This window comes from Aedes aegypti, chromosome 3 (assembly GCF_002204515.2).
Source record: "Aedes aegypti strain LVP_AGWG chromosome 3, AaegL5.0 Primary Assembly, whole genome shotgun sequence".
Taxonomy (NCBI): Eukaryota; Metazoa; Arthropoda; class Insecta; order Diptera; family Culicidae; genus Aedes; species Aedes aegypti.
Window position 1 is genome coordinate 209,065,211 of NC_035109.1, and position 24,456 is coordinate 209,089,666.

The following is a 24,456-nucleotide window of genomic DNA, read 5'->3' on the forward strand; positions in this document are numbered from 1 at the left end:
ATTATTGCACGCATATTGCAGAATAAAAGCAATGATGCATTGCTCTCGTTGAATTAAAGTTAAAATACGATAATACCTTAATGCTTGTGGTTACTTGGGTATGCTAGTCTACGAGTTGTCCGTGCGGTTTCTTCTTTTTTAAATGTCGATATAAAGCTCAAACTCTTCAAAAGTTTAATTCTTCCACATTTCATAGCCTGTGATTTTATTCTTTCGAAATCTTCAATGTACGCTGAATCTAGATTACGAATAGCTCTTAATGCTTGCATTAGGGTAGTATTCAGCCTTGATAAATATTCTAGTGTCTCCCATCTTCAGCATTACTTGTTAGGATGCCCATTCGACAAATTTGCTCCATTAAGATGCTGCTTATTTTTGTTTAAACTTGCGACACATAAAACTCCAGGTTATTTATACGCAAAACTAAAGCCTTTGAGAAATTCCCGTGCAAAAAAATATGCTATTCCGCGACACAACACATCCTCTTATGGCAATTCCTTTTTCGTGAGAGGCATCTCCTATTGGAATTCATTACCCAATGATATAACCCTTGAGAGTTCTTTATTTGCGTTTAAGAGGAAATGTACGGAGTACTTTAATAGTTAGCTTGAAGTTATTTTTAAGATTGTATAAATTATTGAAATGTTTGAATTTTTATTTTGAATTAGTAATGGTAAACGACACACCTTTCTACGCATTCCTAACATTATGTAACAATTCAAAAAGACGGTGGTCTTATGTTACGAATTATTAGTGAAATAAATAAATAAATAAATAAATAAGCTTATTATTTTGACTGTGTTGAAATGACTGCTACGTGATTATTTGAAAATCTTGGTTTGATTATTGAAACAACATTTTGTTTTTCATTTTATTAACTTAAGATGATGAAACATTACACGAGCATAATTTTATCTTTAATTAAATGCATATTCTACGGTATGTTGCCAGCTAATACATTAATGTATTGGGAACCATTTTACGTTTTCCGAATATAAGTATATTGGAGAAGATTTTCGTTCGAACCGTATGTAAGGTCAGTAAAAGCGAAATATTCGCCGCTGAAAGTAATACAAAAATTGAAGGATTGAGTAAACAGACAACTAAATTTACAGATCGATGTAAACTTACCACCGGAATAATAGATCTCCATTTTATGGCCGGTACGCTGATCATAAGTACTGCCCAAGTAACCGTACAGCTGTATATAGTTGCATCAATATCACTTTATATGCTACTATAAAATATGGCATATAAAGTCATACTGCATTACATGTCTCATTAATGCAGTATTAAAGTGGAAAAGGGCGCTATTAAAGTGTAAATACAGCTACATTTCCTAGCTCTATGTTGGCAATTGCTAAAGTATAGTTACTGTCTGTACCGTATAAAAGCTTTAGCCAAAGTGTATTTAATGCACCATTATTTTAGATCAAAAATAGAAAAACAAAAATATTATTGTATATTTTTTTGTTCGTTGGATGTAAGGTCAGTGTTGCTTACGAAGTTGTTTGTCTGTTTTTTTTTTGTGTGACTGGTGGGATTCGAACCCAAATTAAGTGAGATGTTTTCGATGACTCGCCGCGCCTATCCTCCGGACCATGGATGCTGCATGTTTTGACCGGGAAATTGTGCAACTTCAAGCAGCGCCCTTTCGTTGCCGGTGGCAAATACTGTCGATTTCACTCCAAGTTAACCCATCACAAGTGTGTAAGCTCCCTCAAAGTGTGTAGTAGGGATACGTCGAATCATGATAATGTTTTTAGTGCACTTATTCCTTGCGGTTCAAGGAACAAGTGCACCAAATACGTTTAGATGATCCGTTGCAAGCGTGCACCATAGTTTGTCATAGTTCAATTGGGGGTGAAGTGCGCAATAAGTTGGCGAACGCTCTTTTGCTGTTGAGATTTTGTTTGGTTTTCATTGTGTTGGGCTAAAACGGTTGCTCATCTTCACGCTTTATGTATCGTTTTAGCATCTTGTCACATTGAGTTGGTGATAGGTGTGTGGTGTACGCATGGGCCTATCAATCGTTAGGTTTTTGGTTCAATTCCAGGGTGATGCAACATTTTTTTTGATTTCAAATTCTGGTTTCTCAAAAGACAGACCTACGAATTTCAACCAGATTTCTTGTGGGAGTGAAAGAAAGATCGACGATAAATACTGCATTGAAGTCTTCCCGTTTTTCTTGCGATGAAGCATTGAGTAAGATGATGCAATGAAGCATTGAGCGGTGACCGTATATCACCCATTAATGCACATTTCATTGCTACAATAAAGCAATGCTACATTGCATTCATAAAATCGAATTAAAGCATTATTGCACGCATATTGCAGAATAAAAGCAATGATGCATTGCTCTCGTTGAATTAAAGTTAAAATACGATAATACCTTAATGCTTGTGGTTACTTGGGTGTGCAAAAGGATAGGACAAGAAACGGTCAAGGAATGATTCCGCTTCCGAAATTACTTGAGCTGTACGCTGCTGAGAAGTAGAGGTGATTTCATAACATCGGTAACGCCTGCTGTACAAATCAAACGGAGGTGTCACTTTTCCGTACGGAAAAATGTGCCGCTCAATTATTCCGCAAGTAAAAGTGACATTTCGCTCAATAGAAGTAATAAACCATAGAAGGAGAATGTCGCTGGCGTCGCTGTCGGAACATCTTTTGCTGGCGGAGATAGGCGGGGCTATAAATGTCAACGCGAAAATGTATTCAGTTTGACACTTATGTACCCAACATGTTTCGGAGCAAGAACAAAGGGAACACCAGCGACATTATTCTTCTATGGTTTATTATTTCTATTTTTCGCTCATACTGGATAAGCTGTCAAAATTACTTCGGTAAAAAGGATAAATTTTTCTTGAGCGCTTTACGTTTCAGGTGCATACTACGCATTAGCAGGAAATAATTGGTTATAGGAGGAAACGATCGTTCAACTTCACGCGATTGGTTCCTGGTTGGATCTGGAGACGAAATAGCAGCCAATAAATAAGTAAAACAATTAGCTTTAAAAAAAAAACAATGGGATCCGGCTCCCTATATTGTTAAATTGTTGAAAACTTTTTGAATTAAGTTTTGTCCCGCATTGTTTGCTCAATATATGTTCACTTTAGATTACCTACACAAATTTATTGAAAATCAATTTAAACGCACTTTTGTGACACGCGTCTTTCAGTAAAAAAAATTGTTAACACCTTGTAAGTTACCGAACGTAAAAGGAAATTTTTGAAAGTGTAAGCAAAGCTTCCCCCAGAAGCTATTCATCAAATTGCACGCTAAAAATACTGCACAGCATTGTTCTTCTCAAATTTGTTGAAGTTTCTACCCAAGTAACCATGGAGCATTATATCATTGCATATATAATGCAGTTGCATTGCCGTAAGCCTACCATCACGGAGAAAAATCATCCTAGTTTGAAACAACCAAAATGTTTGTTGAATTTCAAACCATCAAATTTGTTATTTCCAAGCCAAAATTTGTTGTTGTAATGTTAAGATTTTGTTTGAAACTAACTTGTTTCATAGGTTGTTTCAATTTGAAATCTTTATGTTCATATAAGGCATATTATGGTTGTTGCAAACTAAATTATTAGTCAATTTTTACAAACAGCTAGTTTGGTTCTACCAAAAAATAGTTTGTTTGTTTCCCTGATTAATTTTTAGTTTCAAAATAGAATTATAGGTTGATGCAACGATTACAATAAGCCATTTTATGAGACGTCTCGAATCATATGGTTTCCGTTTGTTTACCAGCTTTGAAAGTTTCTGGCGGGCCGATTTATTTACGATTTTTCTAGCGCTACATTTGGAAGGAGCTTATTCAACAATGGCGCTGGTAGCAATGTAGCAAAGTTTTAAATTTTCGCTTGTAAAATTGAAATCAGCAGGCAGGGAAGATATTTTTTTATCTACAGGTAACATAATACATGTAAACCAGGTAGAATCATGCGCCGAAAGAGACGGGGCCGTCATCGTCAACAAAAATGTGACTAGCGCTATTCAGATATCATGCTAGTTTTTCGAACAACAACAATGAGCGGCCCGCCAGAAAACGTCATTCGAACGTCTCGTAAAATGACTTATATGTTGAATCAAACTAAGATTTTGTTTGAATCAAAAACAACCAAAATTTTAGTTTGAAATAAATCAACTTCATGTGTTGCTGCTGTTTTTGTTTTGGATCAGCTCGCAGTCAATCTAAACATGTCCACCGGATTCCGTTTATCACCAGTAAATAGTGTTTAAAACGTTTGTACATTTGCTTCTGAGGTAATTTGATTGATTATATATATTGTTTTTATTGCATTCATCTAACATGCTTTCATTTATCAAATTTGCAGCTGAAACCATCCTAGAACAATGAAACATGTTAGAGCTGCTTGTACTTTATTATCCCAATTAATTTCTATTATTGTCATAAAGACATTATTGTTAATCATCATTTATTAAAATACAAATAGTTTTACTTTCTTATCATGAACGAATTTTTTTATCAATAATAATTAAGAAATAAATAGTATGAAACCACAATCAAACCAAAAACCCCAGTTGAATCAACTAATAAATTTGTTTATTTTAATGTGATTCTTGGTTATTTCAAACCACTTCTTCTGCAACAAATTTCATGGTAGTTTCAAACTAAGATTTGTTGAATTTATCTAGAAAACCGTGGTTAAAGCAACATAGATTTTTAGTTTGTTTTAAACGGTGCATATTGTTGATTTAAACCATGATTTTGTTTGTGCAAATTTCAACCCAAGAAATTGATTGAAATTAACTAAAATTTGGTTGTATTTAACAATTATTTTTCTCCGTGATTAAAATAGGTTAAAGTGGAAATGGGCACTTATACAGCTGAACTAATGCAAAAACGACGCTAAAGCAATCAAGCAGTTTATAAAATAACATTAGCGCAGCAATGCAATTTATAAAGTGATATTAGTGCATTGATACATTTGTAATGTAGGATTAATGCTTGAATGCTTGACAGCTCTTGAAATTTGTCGAATAAAAGCAATGTTGCATAAATTTTGTTGATATGCAGTAGAATACGTGCAATTTTATAATGCTTGTGGTTACTTGGGTAATTATTCCAGAAATTATTGTTGAATTATTTAATTATCAATAACAATTGCTATAAAAAAACAACAAAAGCCAGACAAAATTAGATTTAATCATTTTAGCCAACATTCTTTATTCAAGCATTGGAATAAATCAGACTCTCCGATTGATTGATTTTTCACTTTCATGTTGAGTAGAAATATTTGAGCGTGAAAAATATCGAGAGCTTTTGGAGGTGTAGCGGGAAATGAAAACTTTTCATGCAAACGGTTGATCAATCGAAAGTGATGTTTATTTACCAGCCTTGTTGTCAAAAAGAAACTCAATCATATTGTTGTTTATAAAACATACAAAGTGATGAAAAGTGGTTTAAATCATTCAAATGTGCTAAATGTTGATAGTTTCGTACGAGAATTTCAACGATTCTATTCTATTCATCAATGGTAGTTATTTACATATGGTCATAACTTTACGGTTGTATTTATTTCGCCGACATTGCTGTAACGGAAAGCTTCCAACGACGGTGTAGCGAACGGAAAAAGCAGAATGAAAAGGTAACGCGGGTAGGTATATAACACACATGAGTGAGGGAGAGTACCCTATGTACAAAAAAGCGCTTTCGCATGTACACCTTCCGTCGTAGCAGCCATTGACGAACGTCATTTCAGTTCTGTACGTGGAAGAATGCAGTCGTATTTTTCATTCGCTGTTGAAAGCTAATCCAATTTTTTGATCTTGATAAAATGCTATGAGAAATGTAATTGATGATCAAGAGCCGTAATATTCAAGTGATTATAATTAGAAACGGAGAGCATCCTGTTTATGAGGCACCAGTAAGCGGAAATTAACGGAAAGAAACGAGTCGCAAAACATCGTTAGTATGAGCTTTAATTTTCGACAAATTAAATTTTCTCCTAATTTTGTTCCCTTGTTGGAGCGTCACACGAGTAGCAAAATCTAAGTTCGAATCAAAATGGCAGGGTTTTGTTGCATATTCCATGGCTCTGCAAAACGCGTTTCAAGTGAAAGTAAATCGAACACGCGGCGGTCCAAAATCATGTTTTTGCAAGCGGAAATCGCGATTTTTCGGTTAGTAGGGCTCATTTTCTTCATTCGGAACAAAGGTAGCCATCTTTGTTTTTCAGTCCATGTTGAAAATCGATTTTACTGCGGCTACTCGGATGGACAATGCACAGGTCGTTAGATATCATTCGAGAGATACGCGATTCATTCGCTGCCAGAATTATTGTGTATTAGTGTGAGTTTGAACCATTCGTCGTTCGCGGGAAAATCGTGATTTGGTGAAATTAATTATTCGGTGATTCATGTATTTATCCATATTGGGACATTTGCCTTATTACGTACCATCAATTATTACCTGCTCATTTATGGGCATGCAAGATTGAGCGACAATTAATTGCGTTGCAATCTTTAGTAATGAATATCTATTTACCAGCCTTCAGTAAATGTCATTGAGCGAGGCACAAGTGGCAAATACACGGACCATTCATGAAAATTTTTGCTTGTAGAGGTAACCTTCGGAGCGAAGAGCCCGATTAACAGCACGCCTCAGTGCCAGTAAGTGCTTATATACCTACCGATACATATACGAGACGCACACTATCATACAGTCTCGTGAATCAGAGGCTCGTTTAGTGGTTCTATTATAAGTTGGTACAACAATCAAAAAGGGCGTGACCGAGAAGCCAGTATGAACTGGATATACGACTCATAAATTGATTAGATTTTGGGTTTGACCGATTATTGAACTGCCATGGGTAAGTTAATCAAGTAGACATTCTTAGTTTTCTTGTTTTTGCTCAGCAGCAAACAGAGTGATGTACTCTTAATACCTACATTGAGAGTATTGTAGTGATTGTGTTCCAATTTTCCTATTCCCATTTTCAGATCCTTATGGTCTTGGAACAATATGGCTTTATTAGTCGACTTGTATTTTAAGGCATGAACTAATGATGTACTGGCTAAAAACGCATAATTGTCTCATGAGAATAGGATATCCAAATAAACATGATACTGATATGCTATTATTAACAGTGTAGCAATTTTTGGGCATTTTGATATAATTTGTGTAATTCGTCACCACATCAAAACTCCTTTGAACATGCTACGGCAATTAGCACGCTTCTTTGATAGAAGAACAACAATTAATTAAATTATCTGAAAATAGGACCGAAAAGTGCTAAAATTGTCAAGTATTTTGATACTGTTGACTGATATTTACAACTAATGTGTCGAACTATATTTGATGTTCCATATTTACCCACGGAGCCATACTAAAACCAAAATTCTTGTTTTTGTGATGGGCACCCTAGTGGGGCCCTTTCCCAATTTAAATCAACTTTAATTGTACAGTAATGCTACCTTTTTATATGCATATAAATAGCAGCTTGACCATCATTGTTACTGTGGTATTATTTAACAAACGATCCATCAATCCCTCACGGCTCCCGTGTTACCTATGCCATTTTTCCTATCTTTTGTCTTATTCTAAAATTTATAATACAAACTTGCTGTAGCAAATCTCGAGTTTTAGTGGAACAATGAAGCTGAAAATGTACTAGGTTGTACACTGCATATGTGTGAATATAGTGATGCAGTTTCACATTTGGAATTTAAGATTTGCTTTTTCAAATAGATATGATAATGATTGATGATTGCAATGACTTCTCATGCGACGATTTTTATTTCTACTTCAAAATGCCGTAAGGCAATATGGTGCTTGTCAAACCAGATAAACAGCTCCGAACATAGAACGTTACGGACCTTCAAAATCAAAATTTACAGCGATCATAAACCGGATTGCCATAATCGGTGATACTAACGATCATACTTCTAACGCAATAACAAGACTTAACAAAGAGCAGTGGTTTCCAACAAAAATAAGCTATAGGATCGCTAGATAGTTTTGTTCAATACCACTTCAATGATGTAGATACTCAATCGAGATTGTTACAAATAAAACAGTTTGTTTTCCTAATACAGTACTAACCCGATTTTGCCAGCCCCTGATTTTGTCAGCTTTTTGATCCGATTTTGTCAGCCTATTTTAAATTTGTCAAAAAATTGTTATCGTCATGTTTTACCACGTTTAAATTAAAATTGATGATGATGTTTGATGTCATGCACGCATGGGCGTTGCCAAAGGGGGCAATGGCAATACCTTTTATTAAGTGTTAAAAATCGATATAACCAATATAAGGGAGGGGGAGCCCCTGATAAAAAAAACTGGCTACGCCCATTTCCATCGCCCTCTTAAAATAGGACCAAAATAAAATAACCCGATTTTGTCAGGTTCCTTATTTTATCAGCCTAAAACTCATCGAGGGGCTGACAAAATCGGGTCCTTACTGTAGTACTTAAATTTAATCAATGTTTCAATTATTTATTAAAAACATTAATTCAATATGTGATGAGTGACATCTTTTACCGTAATTAGTAGGTTTATCGAAAATTTTATATTATTTATTGAATTCGAATGGAATATTTATTTCAGTTTTCAAGTATTCAGAAAATATTTTCTTGTGTCGTTGCCCTGTGTTTTGTTTCAATTATAGGTCATTATTGTGAAATATGACACATTTTTTTCTAATGCTTCTGTTTGAAAACCAATTAATTTTCAAAACGAAATTTCAGACATCTAAGAAAATAAAATACTCCAGTGTATTATAATGGTCTATAATTTATTTTCAGGGGGCGGTCGAGGAATTATTGCTTCCGTCGCTCTACTAAACGCACTCTTACCTTCTTCAGTTTGTACCCATCCCGCTTTCTTATATGCTTCGTATTTACGCTTATGTACCTGGTCTCTGTCAGACTTCGAGTGAACTAAAGAGGGGTGAAATGAATGAAATGAGAACAGCGCAGTATGAAAGTTTCGGTACAATTATGAATGAAAGCTTAACCCAAAACCAGTGACATCATGCAACTAGTACCCACTTCGTAAAAAAAAACTCATGCTTTAAAAGAAATGCACAGAACTGAGTACGACTCATACAAATTTGGGCTTTTCTGAACCAACACAGAATTCGGGTACTTCTTATAAATACTAAAAAAATGCAGACGCTCTTTAATCAATTAGCAAAAATATGAAGTCATTTTTTCAATCTATGTTATTATATTCAAATTGCATTGCACATTGGTCCGCAAAGCAGATATACAATGCAATTCTTTTTAATTTTATAACTGTTTCAGAAAATTTGAAACATTTTACGCACTTTGGAAATTTGCATATGATTTACTAGATTTTGATCCGCTGATTTAAAATATGTTTACAGTATTTCGTGTTCTGTAAAAGTACGGGAATATATATGCTCTTCAAAATTCATACCCAGGGTGTATTTTAATAAATTTAGACTAGATCCTTCATACCCCCAAAATTCAGCATATACAATTTTGGGACAAAACATTTTCAAATTGTTCGATTTTCCATAAAAAAAAAGATATCAAATATGGTAGTCTAGATCTCAGATCGCCTCTTTTAGCCGAGGGATTAGAGTCCACGGCTACAAAGCAAAGCCATTACATTAAGTCCGATAGAGAGATCGCCGCTCAATTTTACTCAACTAGGGTTGTCATGTCTATTACGGCTTAACCAGCCGACGGTGTTTTGAAAAAACCTGAAGGTCGTAGACACAAAAGTCAATTTGGACAAATTGAGATGTAAGATTGTGAAAAATAATAGAATCGTTCTGGTGGGCTTCGATCCCACGACTCCCAATACGCTAGACTGGGCGCGTTAACCAACTACGCCACAGAACAGTGCGACGCTAAAAATAAAATCTCTCACTGTTGTTCGTAGGCACGCTTAGGAGAGTCGAATTGGGCATCTCAGAGAGCCGAAGGAGGTGTAGGGTTGTGAAGGAGAAAATGGGGTCGTGACGGACTTTGGTTTCAGGTTGGCCGATTGCGCTGCAGAATCGTTACCCGTTCTGTGGCGTAGTTGGTTAACGCGCCCAGTCTAGCGTATTGGGAGTCGTGGGATCGAAGCCCACCAGAACGATTCTATTATTTTTCACAATCTTACATCTCAATTTGTCCAAATTGACTTTTGTGTCTACGACCTTCAGGTTTTTTCAAACATTTTCATGTTGCCTAAATCGAACGGTTGTTTTTATTAAAACGTTTATCATCGTTGTAATTACTACACCTATTTTTAAAATTGTAAGCCTCACAGAAATGTTGAGATTAACAGGATTGGTGACTGACACATGATCCATTTATTTTTTTTTTTGTATTTGCCTTTCCGTGTTGCCAAAATCGGACGGGCACCTTACTATTGTTTACTATTCAAATAGTTGTTTATTGGATTGATCTGATAAGTATATAATCATATTCTGCTAACTACAGGGCTGGCAGCAAGTCACTAAAAAGCCACTTATTTTAATAAAAAAAAGTCGCTTTTTTCAACTCTTTGGTCAGAAATAACAAACCGGACATTTTTTCTTGGAGTTAGTCCAAGTTTTTAAAATTTGATCATCCCCGTATCATTATACACCCGATTCTGTTTTTGCACGGGGAATGCGTACCGCGCAAAAAAAAGTTTTCAGTTCAGTAACATCATTTCTCGATGTTTCATGCAAAAAGAAAATTTTGGCGAAAAAAAAGGTATGGAAACTTTTTTTGCACGGCCGTGTAAAAAATATCCGTGCAAAAACAGAATCGGGTGATTAAATGATGCCTAATAACCATAACAATATCAAAACATTTGTATAAGATTTTTGTTAAAAAGGTAGTCTTTGACAGAATTCCCTAATAGTCTAATGAAACATAAAACATCGGTTGATTTCACCATTTATTATAGTAACGGTAACCATTTGTAAGTCTAAAAGTTTCTGTCACTTTTTATTGAAAGTTTCAAAAATTGTAAAGATTATTCGTTTACTGTAAAGAGGTTAAGTAGGCAAATAATTCATACGCTCAGCTACAAAATAGTTTTGTTGCCCCTTTTTGCCTCGAGAGGCGATAATTTTACAATCATGTTTCGCTAGACCATAGACCAATATATCTCATGTTTCACATTTTCGCTAAAATTTTGGATAAACTTCCAGTATACTAAGTTTGTCTAAGATAACATTGAGCAACAATAAAAGCAGACAAATTAATGCATTTAATCGACTTGGATTTTGTCCGACGTTTTTTAACAATGATTTACACGTTTTTTAACAATGCTACGATGGAGAGAAGATCATACTCTATCTCACAAAGATGATAGTTTTTATCTTAAGTCCATTGATTTGCATAAAAACAACGAGCTACACACTCGATTACCAATAGGTTTTGGGACTTACATGAAAAAAGGGTGATCATAAAACTAGGAAAGACTTCCGGGATGATTATGGGCACCGGGTTAAAGAAAACAGGTCAATTATTGTGAAAAAAAAACAACCTATACCCAAAAACACAAAATTTCGAAAAAAAAACTTAAGGTTTTGAAAATGTTGAAGAGTTTTAAAAACATTGGCCTCAAATATAATCATTTGAAACTAGATGATATGTTTCTAATAAGATCCAAATACTCATATAATATGATACTACTTAGACCTAAAACTCTATTATAGATTACCACGTGGATCTCCAAGGGGAAGTGACTAATAAAAAGCGAGGGGAAAAGAAGGTTGGGAGGGGAGCCACGTGGATTTCTATTTTACAGTTTTTTCAAATTAAAAAAAAACTGAAAACCTAAGTATCATTATAAAATGATCATTTTTCACCGATTTATAGACAAAAAACTACTTGATTTTAGCGGGAGGGGTGACAACGATATGCCACATGAGGGGAAGGAGTGTTAATAAAGTGTTAATATGCATTAATTACGTAAAAGAATTTTAACAATATGTTTTAAGAAGAATTAAATTTCTATTTCAAAACCCCTAGTTATTAAACAGATCAGAGCAATGTATGTGTAAAGTACCCTGCCATGACGATATGAACCTTTCGCAGAGAATTTAATACGATATATATAATAAAACATTTCAAAGAATTTTTACATAATACCAATGAAATCTTTTATACTTCTAGAAAACCAATCACACACATTCACCGATCGTACTGTACGTAGAGTTTATGCATAAAGTGATATTTCTACAGTAAAGTTTGAACCAAAACTCAAACGACAATGAGTGAACACGAAGACTTGGAAGACGGAGAGATCGAGGATGATGATGAGGACGTTGTCGTTGTGCCGGAAGCAAAAGAAACCGAGGCGCCACCCATGCAACCCATCGCCGTTAAAGAGCAGGAAGATGTCTGGGACGATGATAGCAATGCTCAGGAAGTTACCAATAAGATGCAGAACGTCAGACACATGAATGATGCAAAAGCCAGACTGATCGATGAAGTAGCGCCACCAAAAAATCCTAAGAGATCCAAACCTGCTCCCGTCGTCGGTATGTTCCGTGGCCACGTACTGGAAAATTTTGTAGTAATTTTATTGATATATTATTTTTGATATATTGCAGATGATTGGGCGACAAGCGTGGAGGCAGCGATCGCCAATGCACTCAAGAAAGACGGCGTTCAACCTCCGATGCCTGCCATTAGCCATCGACATGACGATAACGATGATGAGCGGCCCTCCAAACGGAAGCGGCGAGAAAGGCAAAAGGTATGTAAAAACTTGTCCCTAGTTGTAATAAGCTTGCACCGAATTTGAACGATATATGATATCACTTGCAGAAGAAATCCGCCTCCGAAAAACCGGAAGAGCAAGATGAAATGGAACTGGAGTATGAGATGATGAACGTACGAGGTGGCAGCCCAAGGCCGGGAATGGGCCGTGGAGGCGAAAACCTCCCTGATCGGAGTGATTCCGAGGACAGTTACTCATCGGATGATTCTCGCGATCGGGAAAGAGATCGAGACCGGGAACGGCGGGATCGTGACCGGGAAAGAGATCGAGAGTACAACCGCCGAAAGCGTAAAAACCGCCAGCGGAACAGGGCAAATCGTGATAACAGGAAACGCAAACGGGACGATTCCGACGTAAGTATTGGGAGGTTTGATGTTTCTCAATCTATAGGTTACAGGGCTGGTAGCGAGTCGCTTTTAAGTGGCTTGGTTACTTTTTAGAAGTCAACCACTACCTCAAACTCATGTCAACTAAAATTTAGACTAATAATTTATACTACTCTTAAATTCTTGTGAACTTGAAGTAATGGAAAATATTTGGGACCACTCTATACTTAGTTATCATTTGATCACTATTTTTTAAAACTAGACCACTAATATAATTGTTTTTGGCATCACTTTTCGTTACTAGCCCTGGGGTAACTGTTTGTTATATTTGAACAGTTTGTAATTAGTTGGGTTCAGTGTTAAATATGAATTTATTTCATTTACAGGATGATAAGCACCATCGCAACAGTGGTCCGAGGAAGATGGAATTATGTAAGTTCTATCTTATGGATTGTTGCGCTAAACGGGAAAAGTGTCTCTACATGCATTCGGACTTCCCCTGCAAGTACTACTACCTGGGTCTCAAGTGTAAAGAGAAGGAAAAGTGTTTGTTCAGCCATGGTGAACCGCTATCAGATGAGCTGAGGGCCATCTTGATGAAGCACCTTGAGACGGCTCCTCAAGAGATTCTTGGTGACTTCCCCCGTATTGGCCGGGAAAGCGCCGCTAACATGGTGAACGCAACGCATCGTAAGTTGATGGAAAAGTACGGAATGGCCAAGGCTGGGGGCGATGGCGAAGCAGGAGATGGTAAGCTTCCTTCGTTGTTGGATATGATGGGGCAGGGTAACAAAAACCGTCGATCGCGATGGTGTGAAAAGCAATCAGGGTCTGGTTCACTTACGGGTGGTAGTGGAAAATTGTCTGGGAACGCGGTAGGAGAGGAGTTCTTAAGCCTAAAGTATTTATCAGGAGTTATATCCTCAGATCAGATTGAAAATCTGGAACGCATGGGTATTCATGATCTGAATCAGATCATGACTCTCACAGTGGCGCAGTTGAATGAACTCGGGTTGAGCGTTACTCAAATTCATGAGCTTCAACTAAACGCACTGAACATGCAGAAATTGCGAGAGAATATAGCCAAACAAAGTTCCCAAACTGATGAGCAGGAGCTCGGTGAATCAACGTCAGTAGTGTCAATGGGCAGTAGTAAAGATCTCGATATGCGTGTAACTCCATCCCACACTTCGCTGCCAAAAGAATCAGATAGCATGCCCTCGTTAGGTGGCAAAGACGTGGACATGCGGCTTCTGCCAATGATGAATGCTAGCCAACAGGAAGCAGTAGTTGGAGGAGACCATTCCAGTAGTTCTCACAGTGAACTGGTCACCACGTCTCTGACTAGTTTGATCAAGACTCCCACGGTTGATTACTCACAGTATTTGAAGGACTCCAATCTGAACGATGATGACGATATGGACAATGCCGAAAATGCTGGTAATCTCTTGATTGCAAACGATGATGACGACGATGACGAGGAGAACAATCTTAAAATCAGTATCGAAGAAGATGATCAGGATGAGAACGGAAGGTATAGCAATCACAGTGATCAGGAGTATGAAAACGAGGCTCCAAGTTTGCAACCAGCAGTATTCGACACCAAACTCATAAATCGGCCATCAACAACTCAAAAGATCGATTATACGAAGTCTTTTGGAATGTACAAATCCGCAGAAGACGAACCTGAGAAACCTAGTGAGTCTTGTATATTGGATGGTTTGGGAAGTGATTTCGATCCGCCGATCAAGAAGAGACCAGACATATTTAGTCGAAAGTCAATGTACAGTAATGTAGCTTTACCCGAGAGTAGCGGTGACAGTTCACCTTCGTCTCTCAAGCAGTTAGGTTCGCCTGGTAACACCCCAACCATGGGATGGACTCCTACTTCCGGTAATACCAACACTTCCACCTCCAGCACCGCAAACAAACCGAACGTTTCGGCCAGCAAACCTTCCAGACCTTCGATCTACGATGATCCCTATGCAAGTGACAACAGTGATGACAGTGATTCCAGGTCAAAGACCTCGACATTTACCGATCGGGATAAGGATATGAGATTGAATTTCCTAAGTTTGGACGCCAAGATGGGCGAAGATGGAGCTTCCGACATAGATCTTCGCTTACCGTTCAAACCCATCATGACCAACTATATTCCGGCAACGGAGATCGATGCATCCATCACGTCTCATGCTCCCATCGTCTACAAGGTGAGTACTCGTTTTTGTATTACCAGGTCACACATTTAATGCAAGGCTGTTACAACGGGCGCAGTTTTTTTTTTGCGTTTGGCACGTATTCGATATAACTCGGTGCGCATTCCTGTTATTCCATGTTGATGAGAATATTAAAAAATCAATCTTGTCAGAGGTATTCATACTTTTGATTTTTCTAATAATGATTCTAACTTCTTCTGTTCTCTTGATTGCGAATGATATTGAGATCTCGAATAAAATGATTCTCAATGGGATCGCCGGATGGCACTAGCACATGCTACTGTTTGCCATTGACCACTTGCTTTAAGGCTAAGTAGCCGGTCATTCCTTTTGGCAACAATGATGTTTTTTCAGCTTGCTTTTCAAAGTGATAAAACTCAGTCTTGATAGTTTATATTGACTTGAAAAAGTATCACTGTACGCGGTAACATGCATTAAGTATGCTGATACTTTTTCAGTTGTGTCAGTGCAAAACGAACTGTTTTTCTTTTAATCGAAATCGTGAGATGAATTAGCAACAATCATCAACGACACGTACAAATTTCAATGACGGCCTACTTCGCCTTAAAAATCCTGGTTTTATGGCACGGATTTTGCGAATTCGAAATCAAGTTTCCCGTAACAGCTCTCTTAATGGTATAATAAGTTCTAAAATTTAGAGTTTAGAGAAAACATAATATCTTTATGCAATTGTATTCCCTTGATTTCAGGTTCATGAAGTAGACGTTCCCAATCCCAACTACAAAGACATTCGAAGGAACACGCCACGACCAGACCGAACGAAGGATCCTCGGTTGCGAAAGATATTCGGAATGTCGAATGAAGACGATAGCGAGAATAGTTCCAAATCCGATCTCTTACTGCTTGGATTGAGATCTCCCAAATCGACATCGTCTGCTTCTGCACAAGGTCCAGTAGTACCTCGTGTAGACCCCCGAACGAAGAGAATGCAAGAGAATAAAATCCAAAGTCCAGTTCACGACGGTAGTAGCGGAACAGGCGTAAACATGTCCAATTCGAATCCGGCTCAACTAGATGTTCAAACTATTCTGCAACGGTCAAGCTGGTATTTAGATCTCAGCTCCAAACATAAGATCATGGTGAACCAGCAGCTAGCAATCCTTACAACCGAAATGAAGAAATTTCACAACTCGGACAAATCTCCCGACAAATTGGCCGATTTCATGCACCAATTGGGCAACAATCAAATGCTGCAGTTCATCCTCACGAACTTGAACGTCTACGTGGACGACTCGGTAGCATTTTCCGAAGTTCCTTTAGTGCCTGCTCAGCCTCCACCACTGATGTCTGTACCACCTCCCAATCTTGGCATGGCTCCCATGGGTCACATTCCCCCAGTGAATATCCCTCCTCCAATGCAGAAACCTCCATCGCTCTTTGACCTACCCAGGTTCAACTGCCCACCGGAAGTTCGACCGGGTCTGCTAGGCGTAGCTCCCAACATGCCTTTCGAACAGTTTCTAGCAATGGGACAAGTTAACAAGCCCAATAATCCGCCTCCCCTGTTGGATGAATGGGTGGATGACTATAATGATGGAGGTGGCTTTGTCCCGAATTTCGAACGAAACAATTTTGGAGGTAACATGCGAGGCAACAATATGAGAAACAACCGAGGAGGAGGAGGTAACTTTAGGAACAATGATCGATGGAATAATTCCGGAGGAGGTGGAAATAATCCCAATCGTCGAAACAACAATCATCGTCGTATGGACAAAAAGAAGTAATTCGTACTTTAGCAATCAGTTAATGAATCCAAGTTTTGTTGGATTTTCATTGCTAGAAGAACCACAGGCAAACGGTGTATTAAAAATCAATACGGGTTGTATTGGTGTCACAAGTCCGCCGTTGGCATGCGTATATCTTCCCTAGGTGTAGCTTCGAATTCTCCCTCAATCTGTGAGATTCGAAGCGAGCTGCCGACGAGCTTCCATTCCTGACTCCCTTTTTAAAATTTGTGTTGTTTTTTTAATGTCATGAAAAGGCTGCTTTGTAAATATAGAGTTTTTTTTTTTTGTTAAAATTGCGTGAGATAAGTGACTCAATCGTCATACTGATAGTTTACCGTACCCAGAAATTACTCATTTTTTCGAACGTAAATGTAAATGAATAAAATCTATCATGAAATTTTAGCGTAAGGCAATTCAATCCCAATGAGTATATTTAGATTTAAAATATGCGCCGCTTTGCATACATGCTTCGGCGCTCATTAATAGCAGAAGGCTTGACTGAAAAACATATATTTAAATAAAATTTTAAGCAACTGAACTATGCTTAGAAAAACTCCGAAATTATTTTGGCAATATCGCGTGGAGTAAAATGTGTCAATGTAGAACTTATATTACGTTTTCAGTCAACACGTAACATTAAGAAGTATTGTAACTAGTAGCGAAATGAAGAGATTATTCATAGATTCAAAAATTATGTCCAAATGTTTACTAGAAATATGCATACTTTGTCTTTTTCATTCTCAATTATTACCACCACCATGCTCAACTTCATACACTCCGTTTGTATTCTGATCGTCCATCACCACGTTTCCCAATCGGGGATCCGCAGACCACGTGAAAAGCTAGCTGAAAAGAGCAACTGTCTGCGAGTCATTTTCTCGCAATTACCATGGTTGGGAAACGGTGGTCTAACACTCTTATGAGCCCAAATGATTCTTCTCCTTCAATCTTGTCTTGAAAAGAGTATTCGATTTGGGACAGCTACCACTGAGGGGGGACATCGCTATTTCTTCATGCCTTTCAGCAACGATGCGCACCTGCCTATGACAATGATGATCATGATGACATGCATGTATTGCATTTGATGATTCAAAATGCAATGTATTATGAATGCTTTTTTACAGGTGGACACTCAGAATGCTACAGGTAGGTATTTTGGAGCACTAAAAACCGTTTACATTTGACCGATTATCAAGTCGAATAAACTTATGGACTGTGGGTATTTCATGAATATCAAGTGACTTTAATCATCAAAAAACGCTAATATTTCCCTGCCCTGCATAGAATACCCTCGGCTAATACGGTCGGTGTTCAGACAGACTGCACCAAGTGATTTTCAATGGTTTCAAGAAAATGTTCCGCTGATATTCGAAATATCAAAATGTTTGCATTATTTGCTGTAGTAATGGAACTTATCTGCCTTAAAAATAGAAACGGAAAAATCAGAATTGTCAGTGTCGTTGTTGTATATTTAGAACGTCAAAATATCATAGGTCCGGTCTGTCTAAACACCAACCATATCGTCCTCTGCAACCAATAATAGGCCAGGAGAAGTGGATGAACTTGTCATTCATTTTTCTGTCAAATCTCATACAAAATCTACTTTTTCTCTGACAGAAATTCACTCTAGGTGAACCACTTCCCCTGGCCTATGGACCTGTGCATGAGTTCACGAATTTGACGTTTGAGCGGTGCCGAATTCATTCGTTGCCATGGTCACGTAAATAACACGGCACCGCTCAAACGTCAAATAGTGAACTCATGCATCGGTCCATGGACCTATGCACGGGTTCACTATTTGACGTTTTAGCGGTGCCGTGTTATTTATGGGACCATAGGCCAGGAGAAGTGGATGAACTTGTCATTCATTTTTCTGTCAAATCTCATACAAAATCTACTTTTTCTCTGTAACGTCATTTAGAACCCTATTCGTAGTTTTCGTTCTCATTGATAAAATTTGTTTGTATTTGTTATGTATACTAGAGTTCGTCGTGAATGTCGCAAACTGACAGCATAACTTCAAGTTTAGTCTGAACACCAACCAAACAAGACGCCACCTATGCACATTAAAAAGAACTAAAGAAATATTTCGTAAATTCAAATCTATTGCGTCTTAGAGAATTGACCAGAATTTCTCTCGTCGCTCCTACTAAATTGCGCCGATGGGCTAATATGAAAATTCCCAAATTAGCCAATTAAAAGAAAACAAAAGATAGTACAACCATTGTACGCATTCGGGTGGAAATTGCGTTCTTCTAAATTAGCTCAACCCTTTTTTAAGTCTGGATCGCGATTGTTCATTTATTATAGTGGAGTGCGTCAAAGCGATAAGATCGTTATTAGTCGGAGTGATTTTGAAAGTGTTTGAGTTTAACTTAAATCTAATTGTGACTTTGTATTTTGGTTTAAACTAAACTCGAAGTAAGTTTCGGGAGTTTTAGATTTACTTAATGTATTAATTTCAGTTTATGTGTCTTTTATGTTCATCGTTTAGAATTTTGAATTTGTCGAGTCGAATTGTAATATTTTGAAAAAGTGCCTGAGATATTGTGAGATTTGGTGAATAAGAATTCAGGTAAGCCTAACTTGATTATTTAGTGAGCAAATTAAGTGAGAATCCGCGTTGAATAGGCCCTCCTTGTCCAATCAACGTGGGCGGCTAATCTGGGCTAGCACAAATCGGAAGCCCTCCCTCGGATACGGCTGGGACTACAATCGGCCGCCACCAAGAGGCTGTAAGTTCCCGAGAACGGCACCGGTCCCTGAAATTGCTGTGCAACATCGGCTACCAACGCTCGTGTGACATTTCGCTTGCCAATAAGTCGTCCGGCGTGAGCACCGTTCCAAAGCTCTTGACTCCACTACAAGGGGACGCCTTTACCCCTTATGCGACGCCGACGCGCGAATCACATGTTGGCTTTACCGGTCGATGGAGTAAGTTTGACCCACAGCTATTGGAAGTTTTGCAATTGGTAAACCGCATGGGACAACCGACGAGGGATTGTCGCCGAGAAGAAAAGGTCAGATCTGACAATAGAAAATAAGAACTTGCTCAAACATAAATTCAAAATTGAATTAAATCGTGACGTCACAGTAGGGATTAGGCTTGTTTGAATTTGAATAAATTAAATAAACGTTAAATCTAAGGCAATTTGAACTCGATAAATTTGAATTATAATTTAGTAGACTAACTTCGGATTTTATGTTGATTTTTTTTTAATAAACTTACTTCTAGATTAGTTAGATTACTCCACTAGTTTTATTACGTCACGAATTGGTATTTGGCTATCAATCAGAATTGCCAGTGTCGTTGTTGTATATTTAGAACGTCAAAATATCATAGGTCCGGTCTGTCTAAACACCAACCATATCGTCCTCTGCAACCAATAATAGGCCAGGAGAAGTGGATGAACTTGTCATTCATTTTTCTGTCAAATCTCATACAAAATCTACTTTTTCTCTGACAGAAATTCACTCTAGGTGAACCACTTCCCCTGGCCTATGGACCTGTGCATGAGTTCACGAATTTGACGTTTGAGCGGTGCCGAATTCATTCGTTGCCATGGTCACGTAAATAACACGGCACCGCTCAAACGTCAAATAGTGAACTCATGCATCGGTCCATGGACCTATGCACGGGTTCACTATTTGACGTTTTAGCGGTGCCGTGTTATTTATGGGACCATAGGCCAGGAGAAGTGGATGAACTTGTCATTCATTTTTCTGTCAAATCTCATACAAAATCTACTTTTTCTCTGTAACGTCATTTAGAACCCTATTCGTAGTTTTCGTTCTCATTGATAAAATTTGTTTGTATTTGTTATGTATACTAGAGTTCGTCGTGAATGTCGCAAACTGACAGCATAACTTCAAGTTTAGTCTGAACACCAACCAAACAAGACGCCACCTATGCACATTAAAAAGAACTAAAGAAATATTTCGTAAATTCAAATCTATTGCGTCTTAGAGAATTGACCAGAATTTCTCTCGTCGCTCCTACTAAATTGCGCCGATGGGCTAATATGAAAATTCCCAAATTAGCCAATTAAAAGAAAACAAAAGATAGTACAACCATTGTACGCATTCGGGTGGAAATTGCGTTCTTCTAAATTAGCTCAACCCTTTTTTAAGTCTGGATCGCGATTGTTCATTTATTATAGTGGAGTGCGTCAAAGCGATAAGATCGTTATTAGTCGGAGTGATTTTGAAAGTGTTTGAGTTTAACTTAAATCTAATTGTGACTTTGTATTTTGGTTTAAACTAAACTCGAAGTAAGTTTCGGGAGTTTTAGATTTACTTAATGTATTAATTTCAGTTTATGTGTCTTTTATGTTCATCGTTTAGAATTTTGAATTTGTCGAGTCGAATTGTAATATTTTGAAAAAGTGCCTGAGATATTGTGAGATTTGGTGAATAAGAATTCAGGTAAGCCTAACTTGATTATTTAGTGAGCAAATTAAGTGAGAATCCGCGTTGAATAGGCCCTCCTTGCCCAATCAACGTGGGCGGCTAATCTGGGCTAGCACAAATCGGAAGCCCTCCCTCGGATACGGCTGGGACTACAATCGGCCGCCACCAAGAGGCTGTAAGTTCCCGAGAACGGCACCGGTCCCTGAAATAGGGTCCTAAAGCCCTGTCCCAATTTTAGTGCCAAACGCTTAAGTTTAGGCCAAAAACACATGTTTACTCAATTTTCTAATGTTTTCCGTTGGTTTAAGCCCAAAAAACATTTTTTTAGATTTTGTCGCATCCTTTGGCTTAAACTCAAATTTTGGATGTGTTTTGTTTTCCGTGTCCCTTACGAAATGTCAGATAGGAACAACCCCAGTGGTCGAACTGAAACCCCTGTGGTGTTTTTGTCGACTAAGCGAACGTCAAACATGATCAAAAGTGTCAAGGTTCATTTATGGATCAAATTTTTAAATTAAAGTTTAAATATGATATAGCCATTATTTTAGCGGGAAAAATTGCTAAAGTAGTTATAGTAACATGCTTTTTCGTGTTATTAAATAAAAACAAGATTTCATTACAAATTTTAGGACCCAATTGCTGTGCAACATCGGCTACCAACGCTCGTGTGACATTTCGCTTGCCAATAAGTCGTCCGGCGTGAGCACCGTTCCAAAGCTCTTGACTCCACTACAAGGGGACGCCTTTACCCCTTATGCGACGCCGACGCGCGAATCACATGTTGGCTTTACCGGTCGATGGAGTAAGTTTGACCCACAGCTATTGGAAGTTTTGCAATTGGTAAACCGCATGGGACAACCGACGAGGGATTGTCGCCGAGAAGAAAAGGTCAGATCTGACAATAGAAAATAAGAATTTGCTCAAACATAAATTCAAAATTGAATTAAATCGTGACGTCACAGTAGGGATTAGGCTTGTTTGAATTTGAATAAATTAAATAAACGTTAAATCTAAGGCAATTTGAACTCGATAAATTTGAATTATAATTTAGTAGACTAACTTCGGATTTTATGTTGATTTTTTTTTAATAAACTTACTTCTAGATTAGTTAGATTACTCCACTAGTTTTATTACGTCACGAATTGGTATTTGGCTAGATTTAAGATTGGTGTTTGGGTTCTTTTAGTGAATAAGCATTTCCCCCATTGGTTAATTTTGGATTTATTTTTCGGTTTCGGTATTTTTTATGATTTGGAATTGGTTCTGGTTAGTTTTTGGAGACGTTTGGGTTGTTTTAGTGCGACATCGGTTCTCATTTACTAGGTGACCTGCCCTGAGAGGGTAGTTTCATGCCGGGTACTTAAAAAGAGCTAACGGTCCTTCTTATTGGAAGGTGGCGCGTAAGCCGTTTGCTTAGCGTAACAGAACGGAACGTTACATTTTGGCGCCCAACGTGGGGCCTGGCTTTTTAAGCTTGGCATTGCTGATTAATAATTTGAAAGTTGGCAATTGGAAAATTGACTAGAATCTTTATAAAATTGATTAAATATTCGATCTGAATTGAAATTAGGATAACAGATTTTGAATTTTGATTGCAAATGCAATCGGCTATCGGTTTAGAATAATAAATTATTGAATTTCGGTTCGTTTGAAGTCGGTTAGTTTAACATCGGTTTAAATTCGGTAATTTTTCGGTGAAATTTTGTTGTTTTTTCTCGATAATTGCTTATAAAGTAGAACATTCGTACAACTGTCATTCATTTCGAATTTGTTTGATTATAAAGTTAATTTAAACTAAGATTTTCTTCTAAATTGAATTCAATAATAGTGAGTTGAAGTAATTGTTTGGTGTGGAAAGGAAATTCTTCAAAATGGAGAATTACTATATGAATGCGGATGATTTAAATGACGAAGAAGTGGCCTATGAGCTGAAATTGCGGAATTCGGCCATCGGTTGCAGCACAGATAATCGTCGTGTCCTTCGCTATTTGATTCGTCGTGAGGAAACCCAGGAGTTTCCAACGTCGAACACCATCAACGACGAATACGTAACCGTTGCTGCAGCTGTGAAGCAGATTGAAGATTCTCTGCTGGCTGGCAGACCGATTGGGTGTCGATCTAGGCTGATTCACCAGTATCGGCGTCTTCGTAGATGCCACGCGACTACAGCGTCTGGAGAGCAGACTCGTCTGGCGCTGATGAAATTTGTTTTTGGATTAGCAGGACGTTATTTTCAGCTCGATTTGAATCGGCTAGGAGCTGTTTCGAATGCCGGAGTTTCTTCGGAGCCTACCGGAGTAGTCTCGCCTCCGAATCAGAGTGTGGGTGGTCAGATGCGGCTTGCTACACCCCCGATGGTTAATCCAGAGATGCAACCTTCAGCTGAAGGAGCTGTTGGCGGCGAAACTCGCAACGACGCGGTTGAAGATCCACTCCAGATGTCAGAGAATGTTTTGAATCCGTTCATTGTCGAAAATCGCCATTCATTGGACAGCCGTTTCCCAGCCCCAGGGAATCTGCAGAGTGAAATGCAGCAAGCTTCGCTCGGTAGAATGTCCGCTGAAGGAAATCCTCTGCCTTTTCGTAATGTTCGATTCCGTCCCGGAGAAGATTTGTCATGCTTGAATCCTCCTAGACAGAATTTGTCATCGGTTGACCCAGAAGCCTCTGGAGGTAGTGTTCCTCAGCCCCTTAATGTGATTGGCTTTAATGAAGAAAGGAACTCTGTTGCAGGAACCGTTCCGAAACCTTCTCGTGGATCACGAACTGATTTTTGGTCAATGGGACCTCCGATATCCCAAGGGGAACCATCTTCCAACCCACAAGAGGGCCAACATCGTCCGTGGTTAGATGAAAGAGTTGGCCAACCCTCTAATGCTGGAAATTCAGTGCCAGAGCCACGAGAAACCGTTTCTGCTCAACCTGCAAATACAAACGCGAATCAGCAACCGAATCTTAGGGAGTACGTACATATTTCTGAAATAGAAAATTACGTACAATCATGCGTGAGAACTTTGCTGAATGAACGATCAGATCGTCCAT

General features: G+C 38.1%; 1 protein-coding gene across 3 annotated transcripts; it reads left to right on the plus strand.

Moving 5' to 3' along the window:
* Positions 1–5,340: 5,340 nt before the first annotated feature.
* On the plus strand, positions 5,341–17,725 carry LOC5572849 (protein suppressor of sable). 3 transcript variants are annotated; one of them, XM_021855651.1, is made up of 6 exons: positions 5,341–5,629; positions 12,105–12,472; positions 12,545–12,690; positions 12,762–13,067; positions 13,427–15,250; positions 15,967–17,725. In XM_021855651.1, the coding sequence occupies exons 2-6, from the start codon at positions 12,202–12,204 to the stop codon at positions 16,999–17,001; spliced, it is 3,582 nt and encodes a 1,193-aa protein (XP_021711343.1). In that variant the 5' UTR covers positions 5,341–5,629; positions 12,105–12,201; the 3' UTR covers positions 17,002–17,725. The 3 variants fall into 3 exon arrangements, with proteins under 3 accessions (XP_021711343.1, XP_021711344.1, XP_001660611.1); XM_021855652.1 differs by having other exon boundaries at positions 5,341–5,620; XM_001660561.2 differs by lacking the exon at positions 5,341–5,629 and adding an exon at positions 5,730–5,940.
* Positions 17,726–24,456: the final 6,731 nt, after the last annotated feature.

Coding starts and splice junctions, on each gene's coding strand:
- LOC5572849 (XM_021855651.1), top strand. CDS start 12,202: ATGAGTGAACACGAAGACTTGGAAGACGGAGAGATCGAGGATGATGAT. Junction 12,691..12,761: donor AGCGGCGAGAAAGGCAAAAG/GTATGTAAAAAC, acceptor TATCACTTGCAG/AAGAAATCCGCCTCCGAAAA. Junction 13,068..13,426: donor GCAAACGGGACGATTCCGAC/GTAAGTATTGGG, acceptor TTTCATTTACAG/GATGATAAGCACCATCGCAA.